Below are 12,608 nucleotides of genomic sequence, written 5' to 3' on the forward strand. Positions count from 1 at the left end.
TTATAACTAAACTGTTTTCATTTTTACTTAAACAGTTTATTTAAAAAAACATATATTTTATTATTATTATTATTTAATTTAGATAAATGTATGTATTTTAGCACTGGGTAATTGTATATACATTTATTTGTCATCAGTTGTTGAGTCCATTCCTTGATTACCTATTTTCCGGACTATAAGGCGCACTTAAAATCCTTTTTTCCCCCCTCAAAACTAGGCAGTGCGCCTTATAGCCTAATGTACGGAATAATTCTGGTTTTGCTAACCAACATTGAAGCTATTTTATTTTGTACATGGTCAAACATAAGAGATATGTGTAGACTGCAATACGACTCAAGTAAAGAACACCAACATTTTATATGTTCCATTAAAAATATGGAACATTACACACGGCGCTCAAAAATATATAAAAATGTTTTAGTACGACTTTGGTAAGCTATGAAGCCGCACCGCCTGATGGATTGTACTGTGCTTCAACATATAAGTATTATTATGGTGTGTGTCTAAGGTAAGACATATTATCTGGCGTTTTGTTTCGCAGTATTATGCAAAAGCAACTTTTCTTACCTTCTGGTACCTACTGATCTGTATTTGGGATCTGCATAAGTCCTGAAAATTTGCGCGCATCCGCCGTAGTCGATTTAAAAAAAAAATGTTTAATGCGCCCTATAATCCGGAGCGCCTTGTATATGAAAAAACATAGAAAATAGACCATTCATCGGCAGTGTGCCTTCTAATCCGGTGCGCCTTATGGTCCAGAAAATACGGTCGTATTTATTTTTGTAATCAGCCTGGCCTAAACCTCGATAATAATCTTTGTGATTAACACGTGCTTTCATATCTTTTGATGAGGTTTATCCTGTTAAACTGTAAGTAGGTGAGATGTAATTATTGAATTAGATAAAAATCAAGAATAAGATTACTATTTCAATGTTCATATTTAAGTGGGCCCTTCTGTAGTGGAAAAGTCGGACCCCGAGGTAAAAAAAAGTTAAGAACCCCTGCATTAGTTAATAGTATTATTATGTTTATAATTGTATAATTGTAATTTTTTATATATTTATTTTGAAAGTTTGTAATATTTTAGATCAAGAATGACCAAACTTTTTCTAAACATACTTGGCCAAAAAAATGCTAAAAACTATAGAAGCCCAAAAAACTCTATGGTAAGTCTTAATTATGAGATAAAAAGTCATAATTATGCGATAAAAAGTCGAAATTATGAGATAAAATGTCAAAATTATGCGATAGTCATTAATATTATTTTATTTTTATTTTTTATTGTTATCTCATAATTTTTACTATTCATCTCATAATTATGACTCTTATTTTCTCAAAATTATGATTTATCATTGGGTTATTTCTTTTATTTATTTTTTTATGTGGCGGAGACGGGCTTCAATTAAAAACAAATATACAGTTCATCTGGAAAGTATTCACTGCACTTCACTTCAAATGTGTATTTTTTTTTTAAATTGAAGAAATATTCTTGCTTGATGTACAGCTTAAGTTGTTCAACATTCCGGGGTCTCCGTTGTGGTATTTTACGCTTCATAATGCGCCACACATTTTCAATAGGAGACAGGTCTGGACTACAGGCAGGCCAGTCTAGTACCCGCACTCTTTTACTATGAAGCCATGCTGTTGTCTTGCTGAAATAAGCAGGGGCGACCATGATAACGTTACTTGGATGGCAACATATGTTGCTCCAAAACCTGTATGTACCTTTCAGCATTAATGGCGCCTTCACAGATGTGTAAGTTACCCATGTCTTGGGCACTAATACACCCCCGTACCATCACAGATGCTGGCTTTTCAACTTTGCGCCTATAACAATCCGGATGGTTATTTTCCTCTTTGGTCCGGAGGACACGACGTCCACAGTTTCCAAAAACAATTTGAAATGTGGACTCGTCAGACCACAGAACACTTTTCCACTTTGTATCAGTCCATCTTAGATGAGCTCAGGCCCAGCGAAGCGGACGGCATTTCTGGGTGTTGTTGATAAACGGTTTTCGCCTTGCATAGGAGAGTTTTAACTTGCACTTACAGATGTAGCGACCAACTGTAGTTACTGACAGTGGGTTTCTGAAGTGTTCCTGAGCCCATGTGGTGATATCCTTTGCACACTGATGTTGCTTGTTGATGCAGTACAGCCTGAGGGATCGAAGGTCACGGGCTTAGCTGCTTATGTGCAGTGATTTCTCCAGATTCTCTGAACCCTTTGATGATATTACGGACCGTAGATGGTGAAATCCCTAAATTCCTTGCAATAGCTGCTTGAGAAAGGTTTTTCTTAAACTGTTCAACAATTTTCTCACGCATTTGTTGACAAAGTGGTGACCCTCGCCCCATCCTTGTTTGTGAATGACTGAGCATTTCATGGAATCTACTTTTATACCCAATCATGGCACCCACCTGTTCCCAATTTGCCTGTTCACCTGTGGGATGTTCCAAATAAGTGTTTGATGAGTATTCCTCAACTTTATTAGTATTTATTGCCACCTTTCCCAACTTCTTTGTCACGTGTTGCTGGCATCAAATTCTAAAGGTAATGATTATTTGTAAAAAAAAAAAAAAAAGTTTATCAGTTTGAACATCAAATATCTTGTCTTTGTAGCATATTCAACTGAATATGGGTTGAAAATGATTTGCAAATCATTGTATTCCGTTTATATTTACATCTAACACAATTTCCCAACTCATATGGAAACGGGGTTTGTATTTATCATGGAGATTGCCATCTAACTGCAGCGTGTATCTGCTCTCCCTCCGCTCCTCAGAAACAACATCGTCGAGCTCTGCGCTCCTCCGCGTCTCCTCCACATCAAACTGCTCGACGTGAGCAAGAACGCCGTGGCCATCGTTTCTCCGGACTTCCTGACCGGCTGCCCCAAGCTGGAAGTCCTCAATGCCTCCTCCAACAAAATCTGTGAGCGTTTCTTACATTTTTGTGTAATGACACGGTGGACTCACAGGCCACTTTATTAGGAACACATACATTCTTTCGAGCAGGGGTGTCCAAAGTGCGGCCCGTATCTACATATTTAAGGGCCCGGGGCACAACTGTCAGCATTCTAATATTATCGTGCTAGCTTTTTAGCTAATTTCGGAGGTATTTACCTCAGCTTTAAATATTTTGTTACTTGACGAATGATGCCTGTTAGTATGCTAGCTTTTTTTTTTTTTTAGCTAATTTTGTAGGTATACTCCTTTGCCTTAAATATTTTGTTACTTGACGAATGGTACCTGTTAGTATGCTAGCTATGTTTTTTAGCTGATTTTGTAGGTATACACCTTTGCGTTAAATATTTTGTTACTTTTGTCACCTCAAAATTGAAGCTAATTTTGTAGGCTTCAAACCTCAGTGTTAAATATTTTGTTACTTCACGAATGGTACCTGTTACTATGCTAGCTATATTTTTTTTATCTAATTTCGTAGGCATTTACCTCAGTGTTAAATATTTTGTTACTTGACGAATGATATCTGTTAGTATGCTAGCTATATTTTTTTAGCTAATTTTGTAGGTATATGCTTTAGCGTCAAATATTTTGTTACTTCAAGAATGATACCTGTTACTAGGCTAGCTATATTTTTTTAGCTAATTTCATAGGTATTTACCCCAGCATTAAATATTTTGTTACTTGACGAATGATACCTGTTAGTATTCTAGCTTTTTTTTTGCAGCTAATTTTGTAGATTTTAAACCTCAGTGTTAAATAGTTTGTTACTTGACGAATGGTACCTCTTAGTATACTAGCTATGTTTTTTAGCTAATTTTGGAGGCATACACGTCAGCGTAAAATATTTTGTCACTTGACGAATGATACCTGCTACGCTAGATTTTTTATTTAATTTGTAGTTGTACACCGTAGTGTCCAATATTTTTTTAATTGACAAATGATGCCTGTTAGCATGCTAACGTTAGTATGCTAGCTTTTTGTTTTTTAGCTAATTTTGTAGGTATACTCCTTTGCCTTAAATATTTTGTTACTTGACGAATGATAACTGTTAGTATGCTAGCTATGTTTTTTAGCTGATTTTGTAGGTATACACCTTTTGCGTTAAATATTTTGTTACTTCACGAATGGTACCTGTTACTATGCTAGCTATATTTTTTTAGCTAATTTCGTAGGCATTTACCTCAGTGTTAAATATTTTGTTACTTGACGAATGATATCGGTTAGTATGCTAGCTATATTTTTTTTAGCTAATTTTGTAGGTATATGCTTTAGCGTCAAATATTTTGTTACTTCACGAATGATACCTGTTACTATGCTAGCTATATTTTTTTAGCTAATTTCGTAGGTATTTACCTCAGCATTAAATATTTTGTTACTTGACGAATGATACCTGTTAGTATGCTAGCTTTTTTTGCAGCTAATTTTGTAGGTTTTAAACCTCAGCGTTAAATAGTTTGTTACTTGACGAATGGTACCTCTTAGTATGCTAGCTATGTTTTTTAGCTAATTTTCTAGGTATACACCTTTGCGTTAAATATTTTGTTACTTGACGAATGATACCTGATAGTATGCTAACTTTTTTTTTAGCTAATTTTGTAGGCTTAAACCTCAGCGTCAAACAGTTTGTTACATCATGAATGATACCTGTTAGTATGCTAGCTATATCTTTTTAGCTAATTTCGTAGGTATTTACCTCAGCGTCAAATAATTTGTTACTTCACAAATGATACCTGTTAGTATGCTAGCTATATTTTCTAGCTAATTTTGTAGGTATACACCTTTGCGTTAAATATTCTGTTACTTGACGAATGGTACCTCTTAGTATGCTAGCTATATTTTTGAGCTAATTTTGTAGGTATACACCTTTGCGTTAAATATTTGGGTACTGGATGAATGATACCTGTTAGTATGCTAGCTATTTTTTAAGCTAATTTTGTAGGCATACACTTCTGTGTTAAATATTTTGTTACTTGACGAAAGATACCTGTTAGTATGTTAGCTATTTTTTTAGCTAATTTTGGAGGCATACACGTCAGCGTAAAATATTTTGTCACTTGACGAATGATACCTGCTACACTAGATTTTTTATTTAATTTATAGTTGTACACTGTAGTGTCCAATATTTTTTTAATTGACAAATGATACCTGTTAGCATGCTAACGTTAGTATGCTAGCTTTTTTGCTAATTTTGAAGATATACACCTCAGTGTCAAATATTTTGTTACTTGACGAATGATACCTATTAGTATGCTAAAGTTAGTATGCTCGCTATTTTTTTTTTAGCTAATTTTGGAGGTATACACCTCAGTATCAAATATTTTGTTACTTGACGAATGATTCCTGTTAGTATGGTAGCTGGTTTTTTTTAGCTAATTTTGTAGGGATATGCCTCTGCATCAAATATTTCATTACTTGACGAATTATACCTGGTAGTATGCTAGCTTTTCTTTTGCTAATTTGGTGGGCATACACCTCAGTGTCAAATATTTTGTTACTTGATGAATGATATGCTAACGTTCGTATGCTAGCTTTTTTAGCTAATTTTGTAGGCCTAAACCCTTAGCGTCAAATACTGTAGTTTGTTACTTGACGAATAATACCTGTTAGCATGCTAACATTAGTATGTTTGCGGATTTTTTTGCACATTTTGCAGATATACACCTCAGCGTCAAATATTTTGTTGCTTGACGAATGAAATCTATTAGTATGTTAGCTTTGTTTAGCTAATTTTATCGGTATACACATTAGCATCAAATCTTTTGTTACTTGTTGAATGATACCTGTTAGTATGCTACTGTTAGTATGCTAGTTTTTTTTTTGGTAATTTTGCAGGTATACACCTCAGCGTCAAACATTTTGTTACTTGACGAGAAAAACCTGTTAGTATGCTAACTTTTTTTTAGCTAATTTTGTTGGCATACACCTCAGTCAAATATTTTGTTACTTGACGAATTATGTCTATTAGTATGCTAATGTTAGTATGCTAGTTTTTTTTTGGTAATTTTGCAGGTATACACCTCAGCGTCAAATATTTTGTTACTTGACGAGAAAAACCTGTTAGTATGCTAACTTTTTTTTAGCTAAATTTGTTGGCATACACTTCAGTCAAATATTTTGTTACTTGACAAATGATATCTATTAGTATGCTACTGTTAGTATGCTAGCTTTTTTTTTTAGCTAATTTTATCGGTATACACATTAGCATAAAATCTTTTGTTACTTGTTGAATGATACCTATTAGTATGCTAACATTAGTATGCTAGTTTTTTTGGGGTCATTTTGCAGGTATTCACCTCAGCGTCAAATATTTAGTTACTTGATGAGAAAAACTTGTTAGTATGCTAACATTTTTAGCTAATTTTGTTGCCATACACCTCAGTCAAATATTTTGTTACTTGGGAATGATACCTGTCACTATGCTAACGTTAGTATTCTAGCTTTTTTAGCTGATTTGACCTCAGTCGTATATTGGTACTTGATACATGCTAATGTCATAATGCTAGCATTTTAAATGAACTTTTCAGGTACACACTCCTCAGAGTAATATGTTTTGGTACTTGTTACAGTTAGCTAAATAGCATGCTAACATAAGCATGCTAGCTTTTTTTTTTTTAGCTAATTTAAACAAGGTGCCTCCTTAGTCGTTATGACCGTTCGTGTTCCAATAAAGTACTGTTGCGTATTAAGTACAATACTTACAGTATTAACACTTTTTAGGGCGCAACAAAAGACTAGACAGCATAGATTGATGTGATAATATTTAAAAAATGTGAAATATTTAAACAAAAAAGTACTGAAAATAATTACTCAGTTGTGGTTCTTCTTCCCTGAAGGTTCTCTGTCACGGCTTCCATCGAAGATCACCACCCTGAAACTGGCCAACAACCGTTTCCCTCGTGTTCCGGAGTCCCTACTGGAGCTGCCAAAGTGAGTGTACCTTGGTCCCAGGTCTACTTCTGAACGCGTACTCGTTCGTAAGAGCCCCTCCTTTCCGACAGTCTGAGATCCGTGGACATGAGGACCAACGGCATCGCCGTCCTGCCCGGCCCCGGCTTGTGGGCGTCCAGCAACCTGAGAGAGCTGATGTTCAGTCAGAACCACATCGGCGTTCTGGACCTGAACGGACCCGTGCACAGATGGGCCCGTCTGGAGAAGCTCCACCTGAGCAACAACGAGCTCGTGGAGGTGAGCTGACTTTTGTGCAAACTTTTGTGTTGAATTATACAGACAAAGTGCACAATCGTTAGCATTCAAACATTAGCATGATAGCTTTTTTTTTTGGCAAATTTTGCAGGTCCACACCTCAGCGTAAAAATTTAGTTACTTGATGAATGCTCCATGTTAGCATGCCAACATTAGTAGGTTAGCTTTTTAGATAATATTTTAGGTAGCAATGTATACCTGAAAAATGTGTAAAAAAAAAAAAAAAAAAAGGCTAGCATGCTAACATTAGCATACAAAATATAACACTGGTGTATACCTATAACATTATCTAAAAAGGTAGCCTACTAACTTTAGCGTGCTAACATGTAGTATTCAAAAAGTAACAAAATATTTGACGCTATAGTGCATATCTGAAAAATTTGAAAAAACAAAGCTATTGTGCTAATATTAGAATGCTAAGAAATGTGCCGTGGGTGTCTGCAATGAATACCTGAAAAAAATTGTAAAAAAAATATGACACTGGTGTATACATATTAAATTAGTTAAAATGCTAGCCCACTAATTTTAGCATGATAACAGGTAGCATTCAACAAGTAACAAAATAGTCAACACTGAGGTGCATACCTGCAAAATTTGCCAAAAAAAAAATACTAGCATGCTAACGTTAGCATACATCCAGTACCAAAATATGAACCTAGCGTATACTTAAAATATTATCTAAAAAGCTAGACTACTAATGTTAGCATGCTAACATGGAGCATTCATCAAGTAACTAAATATTTTACGCTGAGGTGTGTACCTGCAAAATTTGCCAAAAAATAAAAAGCTATAGAATAGCTGGTACTTGATATATGCTAACGTTAGCATGCTAGTAAATTTTTCTGCAAATTTTCCAGGTATGCACCTTGGTGTTGACTGTTTTGTTACTTGTTGAATGCTACCTGTTATCATGCTAAAATTAGCATTTTAACTAATTTAAAAGGTATACACCAGTGTCATATTTTTTTTACTATTTTTTTCAGGTATTCATTGCAGACATCCGCGGCACAATTCTTAGCATTGTAATATTAGCATGATAGTTTTTTTTGGTGCATATATTGTAGGTATGCACTTCAGCATCAAATATTTTGTTACTTTTTGAATGCTACATGATAGAATGCTAATGTTAGTAGGCTAGCTTTTTAGATAATGTTATAGGTATACACCAGTGTTATATTTTGTATGCTATTGTTAGCATGCTAGCTTTTTGTATTTAACATTTTTTCAGGTATACATCGCAGACACCTGCGGCATGATCCTTAGCATTCTAATATTAGCATGATATCTCCTTTTTATTCAAATTTTGCAGGTATACACCTCGGTGTCGACTACTGTGTTACTTGTTGAATGCTACCTGTTATCATGCTAACATTATTAGGCTAGCATTTTAGGTAACTTAATAGGTACACACCAGTGTCATATTTTGGTACTTGATGTATGTTAACGTTAGCATGCTTGTATTTTCTTTTTCTTTTACAATTTTTTTCAGGTATACATTGCAGACACCCGCGGCACAATTCTTAGCATTGTAATATTAGCATGATAGCTTTTTTTATTTTGCAGGTATGCACTTCAGTGTCATATAGTTTGGTATATGACACTGTAGGCATGATATTGTTAGCATGTTAGCATAGTACTGTTAGCATGCTAGCTTTATTAGCTCATTTTGCTCATAGTTTTTGTTACTTGACGCTATCTGGACAGCGTGCTAACTGTTAGCATTTCAGTTCGGCTTTGCCTCCTTAGCATTTACAAGAAATTTCTACTGGAAGTGCATTTAGTTCTTTGAAACAATTTTACATACTGTACTGGTTTTGAAAACTACCAAAATGTTTTCACACACCAACTGTTATGACGCGATCCAAATGATGACGGGGTGTGTTTGCTTGGCTGTGTCAGCTCCCTCCACAGGTGGGTCTGTTAGAGGGTCTCACTTCCTTGGACGTGAGCCGCAACGCCGGCCTGCGCTCCTTCCCGGACGAGATGGGCCGGCTGGGCCGACTGTGGGACCTCCCTCTGGACGGGCTCCGGCTGCAGCTGGACCTCAAACTGATTGGGACCAAGACCAAAGACATCGTCAGGTCAGCAGCTCAGAACCTGGTGCGACGGAAGTCTAGAATACACTCTCCCCCTTCCTGGCAGGTTCCTGCAGCAGCGCCTGAAGAAGGCGGTGCCGTACTACCGCATGAAGCTCATGGTGGTGGGGCACGCCGGCAGCGGGAAGACCAGTCTGGTCCAGCAGCTCATGAAGATCAAGCGCACGCGGGCCGGCTCCGGACGAGCCGGGGCGGGCGTGGACGTCCGCGACTGGACCATCAGGGAGCGCGACAAGAAGAAGATGGTGCTGAGCGTGTGGGACTTCTCAGGTGGGTCCGGTGCAAAGATCTCTCCAGGACCTGGTCAACGGGTGGTTTTGTGACTCCGCCCCCTCTAGGCGGCGAGGAGCTGAGTGGCTCGCAGGCTCACTTCCTGTCGTCCAGAGCGCTCTACCTGGTGGTGCACGACCTGAGCAAAGGAGCCGAGCAGGTGGACGCGCTTAAACCGTGGCTCTTCAACATCAAGGTGCGTTTCATGACGCTCCCTTTCTTCTTCTCCGTCCTCCAGTTAAAGGGGAACATTATCACCAGACCTATGTAAGCGTCAATATATACCTTGATGTTGCAGAAAAAAGACCATATATTTTTTTAACCGATTTCCGAACTGTAAATGGGTGAATTTTGGCGAATTAAACACCTTTCTATTATTCGCAGTCACATCGGGAAGCAATCCGCCATTTTCTCAAACACATTACAAACACCGAATCAAATCAGCTCTGTTATTTTCCGTTTTTTCGACTGTTTTCCGTACCTTGGAGACATCATGCCTCGTCGGTGTGTTGTCGGAGGGTGTAACAACACGTACAGGGACGGATTCAAGTTGCACCAGTGGCCCAAAGATGCGAAAGTGGCAAGAAATTGGACGAATGTTGTTCAAAATACGAGGGTTTGGGGAAAGCCGACGAAAATGGTCAGTCGTTTGTTCCGTACATTTTACCGACGAAAGCTATGCTACGACAGAGATGGCAAGAATGTGTGGATATCCTGCGACACTCAAAGCAGATGCATTTCCAACGATAAAGTCAAAGAAATCTGCCGCCAGACCCCCATTGAATCTGCCGGAGTGTGTGAGCGATTCAGGGACAAAGGACCTCGGTAGCACGGCAAGCAATGGCGGCAGTTTGTTCCCGCAGACGAGCGAGCTAAACCCCCTGGATGTCTTGGCTCACACCGTCCCTTATGCCACCGAAGATGATCAAGAGAAGAATATCGACCCTAGCTTCCCTGGCCTGCTGACATCAACTCCAAAACTGGACAAATCAGCTTTCAGGAAAAGAGAGCGGATGAGGGTATGTCTACAGAATATATTAATTGATGAAAACTTTATTCATTACTCGCAGTTTTACGTAAATTATTATACATAAATTGTGTTTACCAATAATTTAGCTTAAAAACATTACAACACTTAAAAACAAACACATACCAATCGTTGGTTAGAAGGCGATCGCCGAATTCGTCCTCGCTTTCTCCCGTGTCGCTGGCTGTCGTGTCGTTTTCGTCTGTTTCGCTTGCATACGGTTCAAACCGATATGGCTCAATAGCTTCAGTTTCTTTTTCAAATTCGCTTAAGCCGCTGAAATCCGAGTCTGAATCCGAGCTAATGTCGCTATACCTTGCTGTCCATTCGCCATGTTTGTTTGTATCGGCATCACTATGTGACGTCACAGGAAAATGGACGGGTGTATATAACGATGGTTAAAATCAGGCACTTTGAAGCTTTTTTTAGGGATATTGCGTGATGGGTAAAATTTTGAAAAAAACTTCGAAAAATAAAATAAGCCACTGGGAACTGATTTTTAATGGTTTTAACCCTTCTGAAATTGTGATAATGTTCCCCTTTAACATTTAGCATTTAGTTTTGTGATAACAACCCCCACCTTGTCCAAATATCCCCGATACTTTTTTTTGTCTGTTATAGTTTTTGTTATTAATGTTTTATGTTTTTTTGTTATTAACATGTTATTAACATGTTATTGACGGGTAATTAACTGTTGGTACAAATACCTTGTCAAAATCTCCCCAGACTTTTCTCAATCGTTTGTGCTACGTTTGTGTTGCGAACAAGTTGTTTGTCCAACTACTATAGTTTGTACGGTATGTTATTAACGTTCTATGGTTTTTATGTTGTTAACATGTAATTAACGTGTTATAATTTACAGCCTCTCCCCCCCGTCAAAATCTCGCCAAACTTGTCCCAGTCAATTGTGCTATGTTTTGGTCTAACGAATATAGTTTTTGTTTTTAGCATTTTATGGTTTTTATGTTAACGTGTAATTAATGTGTTATTATTTTTAAACCCCACTCCTCCACCTTGTAAAAATCTCACCAAACTTGTCTCAATCGTTTGTGCTATGTTTGTGTTGCAATGTTTTACTGTCCAACTACTATAGTTTGTACGGTATGTTAACGTTTTATAGTTTTTATGTTGTTAACGTGTAATTAAGGTGTTATTATTCATAACCCCCCCACCCCACCTTGTTAAGATCTCACAAAATGTGTCCCAAACGCTTGTGTTGCAATTTTTTTGGTCCAACTACTGTAGTTTGTACGGTATGTTATTAACGTTTTATGTTTTTTATGTTGTTAACGTGTACCGTATTTTTCGGAGTATAAGTCGCACCGGAGTATAAGTCGCACCTGCCGAAAATGCATAATAAAAAAGGAAAAAAACATATATAAGTCGCACTATGAAAAAAACTGCGACTTATAGTCCGAAAAATACGGTCATTAACATGTTATTAATTACAGCCCCCTCATCCTCCCACCTTGTCAAAATCTCCCCAAACTTGTCCCAATTATTTGTGCTATGTTTTGGTCTAACCAATATAGTAGTTTTTATGTTAACGTTTTATGTTTTTTATTTTATTTTCGTGTAATTAATGTGTTATTATTTATACCCCCCACCCCCTGCCTACCTTGTCAAAATCTCACAAAATTTTTGTGCTACGATTGTGTTGCAATTTTTTTTGATCAACTATTATATTTTGTACGGTGTGTTAACGTTTTATGTTTTTTTATGTTGTTAACGTGTACCGTATTTTTCGGAGTATAAGTCGCACCGGAGTATAAGTCGCACCTGCCGAAAATGCATAATAAAAAAGGAAAAAAACATATATAAGTCGCACGGCCAACTATGAAAAAAACTGCGACTTATAGTCCGAAAAATACGGTCATTAACATGTTATTAATTACAGCCCCCTCATCCCCCTACCTTGTCAAAATCTCCCCAAACTTGTCCCAATTATTTGTGCTATGTTTTGGTCTAACTAATATAGTAGTTTTTATGTTAACGTTTTATGTTTTTTATTTTATTTTCGTGTAATTAATGTGTTATTATTTATACCC

The 12,608-nt window shown here is 37.0% G+C and overlaps 1 protein-coding gene across 1 annotated transcript in view; it reads left to right on the forward strand.

Annotated features, from left to right (window-relative positions):
• lrrk2 (leucine-rich repeat kinase 2) overlaps positions 1 to 12,608 on the forward strand; it is a 99,068-nt gene that overhangs the window by 57,342 nt on the left and 29,118 nt on the right. The window contains exons 24-29 of the mRNA XM_061924746.1: positions 2,784 to 2,932; positions 6,798 to 6,891; positions 6,963 to 7,149; positions 9,067 to 9,248; positions 9,310 to 9,533; positions 9,602 to 9,729. Coding sequence (XP_061780730.1) covers positions 2,784 to 2,932; positions 6,798 to 6,891; positions 6,963 to 7,149; positions 9,067 to 9,248; positions 9,310 to 9,533; positions 9,602 to 9,729 — 964 coding nt within the window. The remainder of the gene's footprint in view (positions 1 to 2,783; positions 2,933 to 6,797; positions 6,892 to 6,962; positions 7,150 to 9,066; positions 9,249 to 9,309; positions 9,534 to 9,601; positions 9,730 to 12,608) is intronic.

The sequence above is a fragment of the Nerophis lumbriciformis genome, linkage group LG29 (genome assembly GCF_033978685.3).
Source record: "Nerophis lumbriciformis linkage group LG29, RoL_Nlum_v2.1, whole genome shotgun sequence".
NCBI classification, from domain to species: domain Eukaryota; kingdom Metazoa; phylum Chordata; class Actinopteri; order Syngnathiformes; family Syngnathidae; genus Nerophis; species Nerophis lumbriciformis.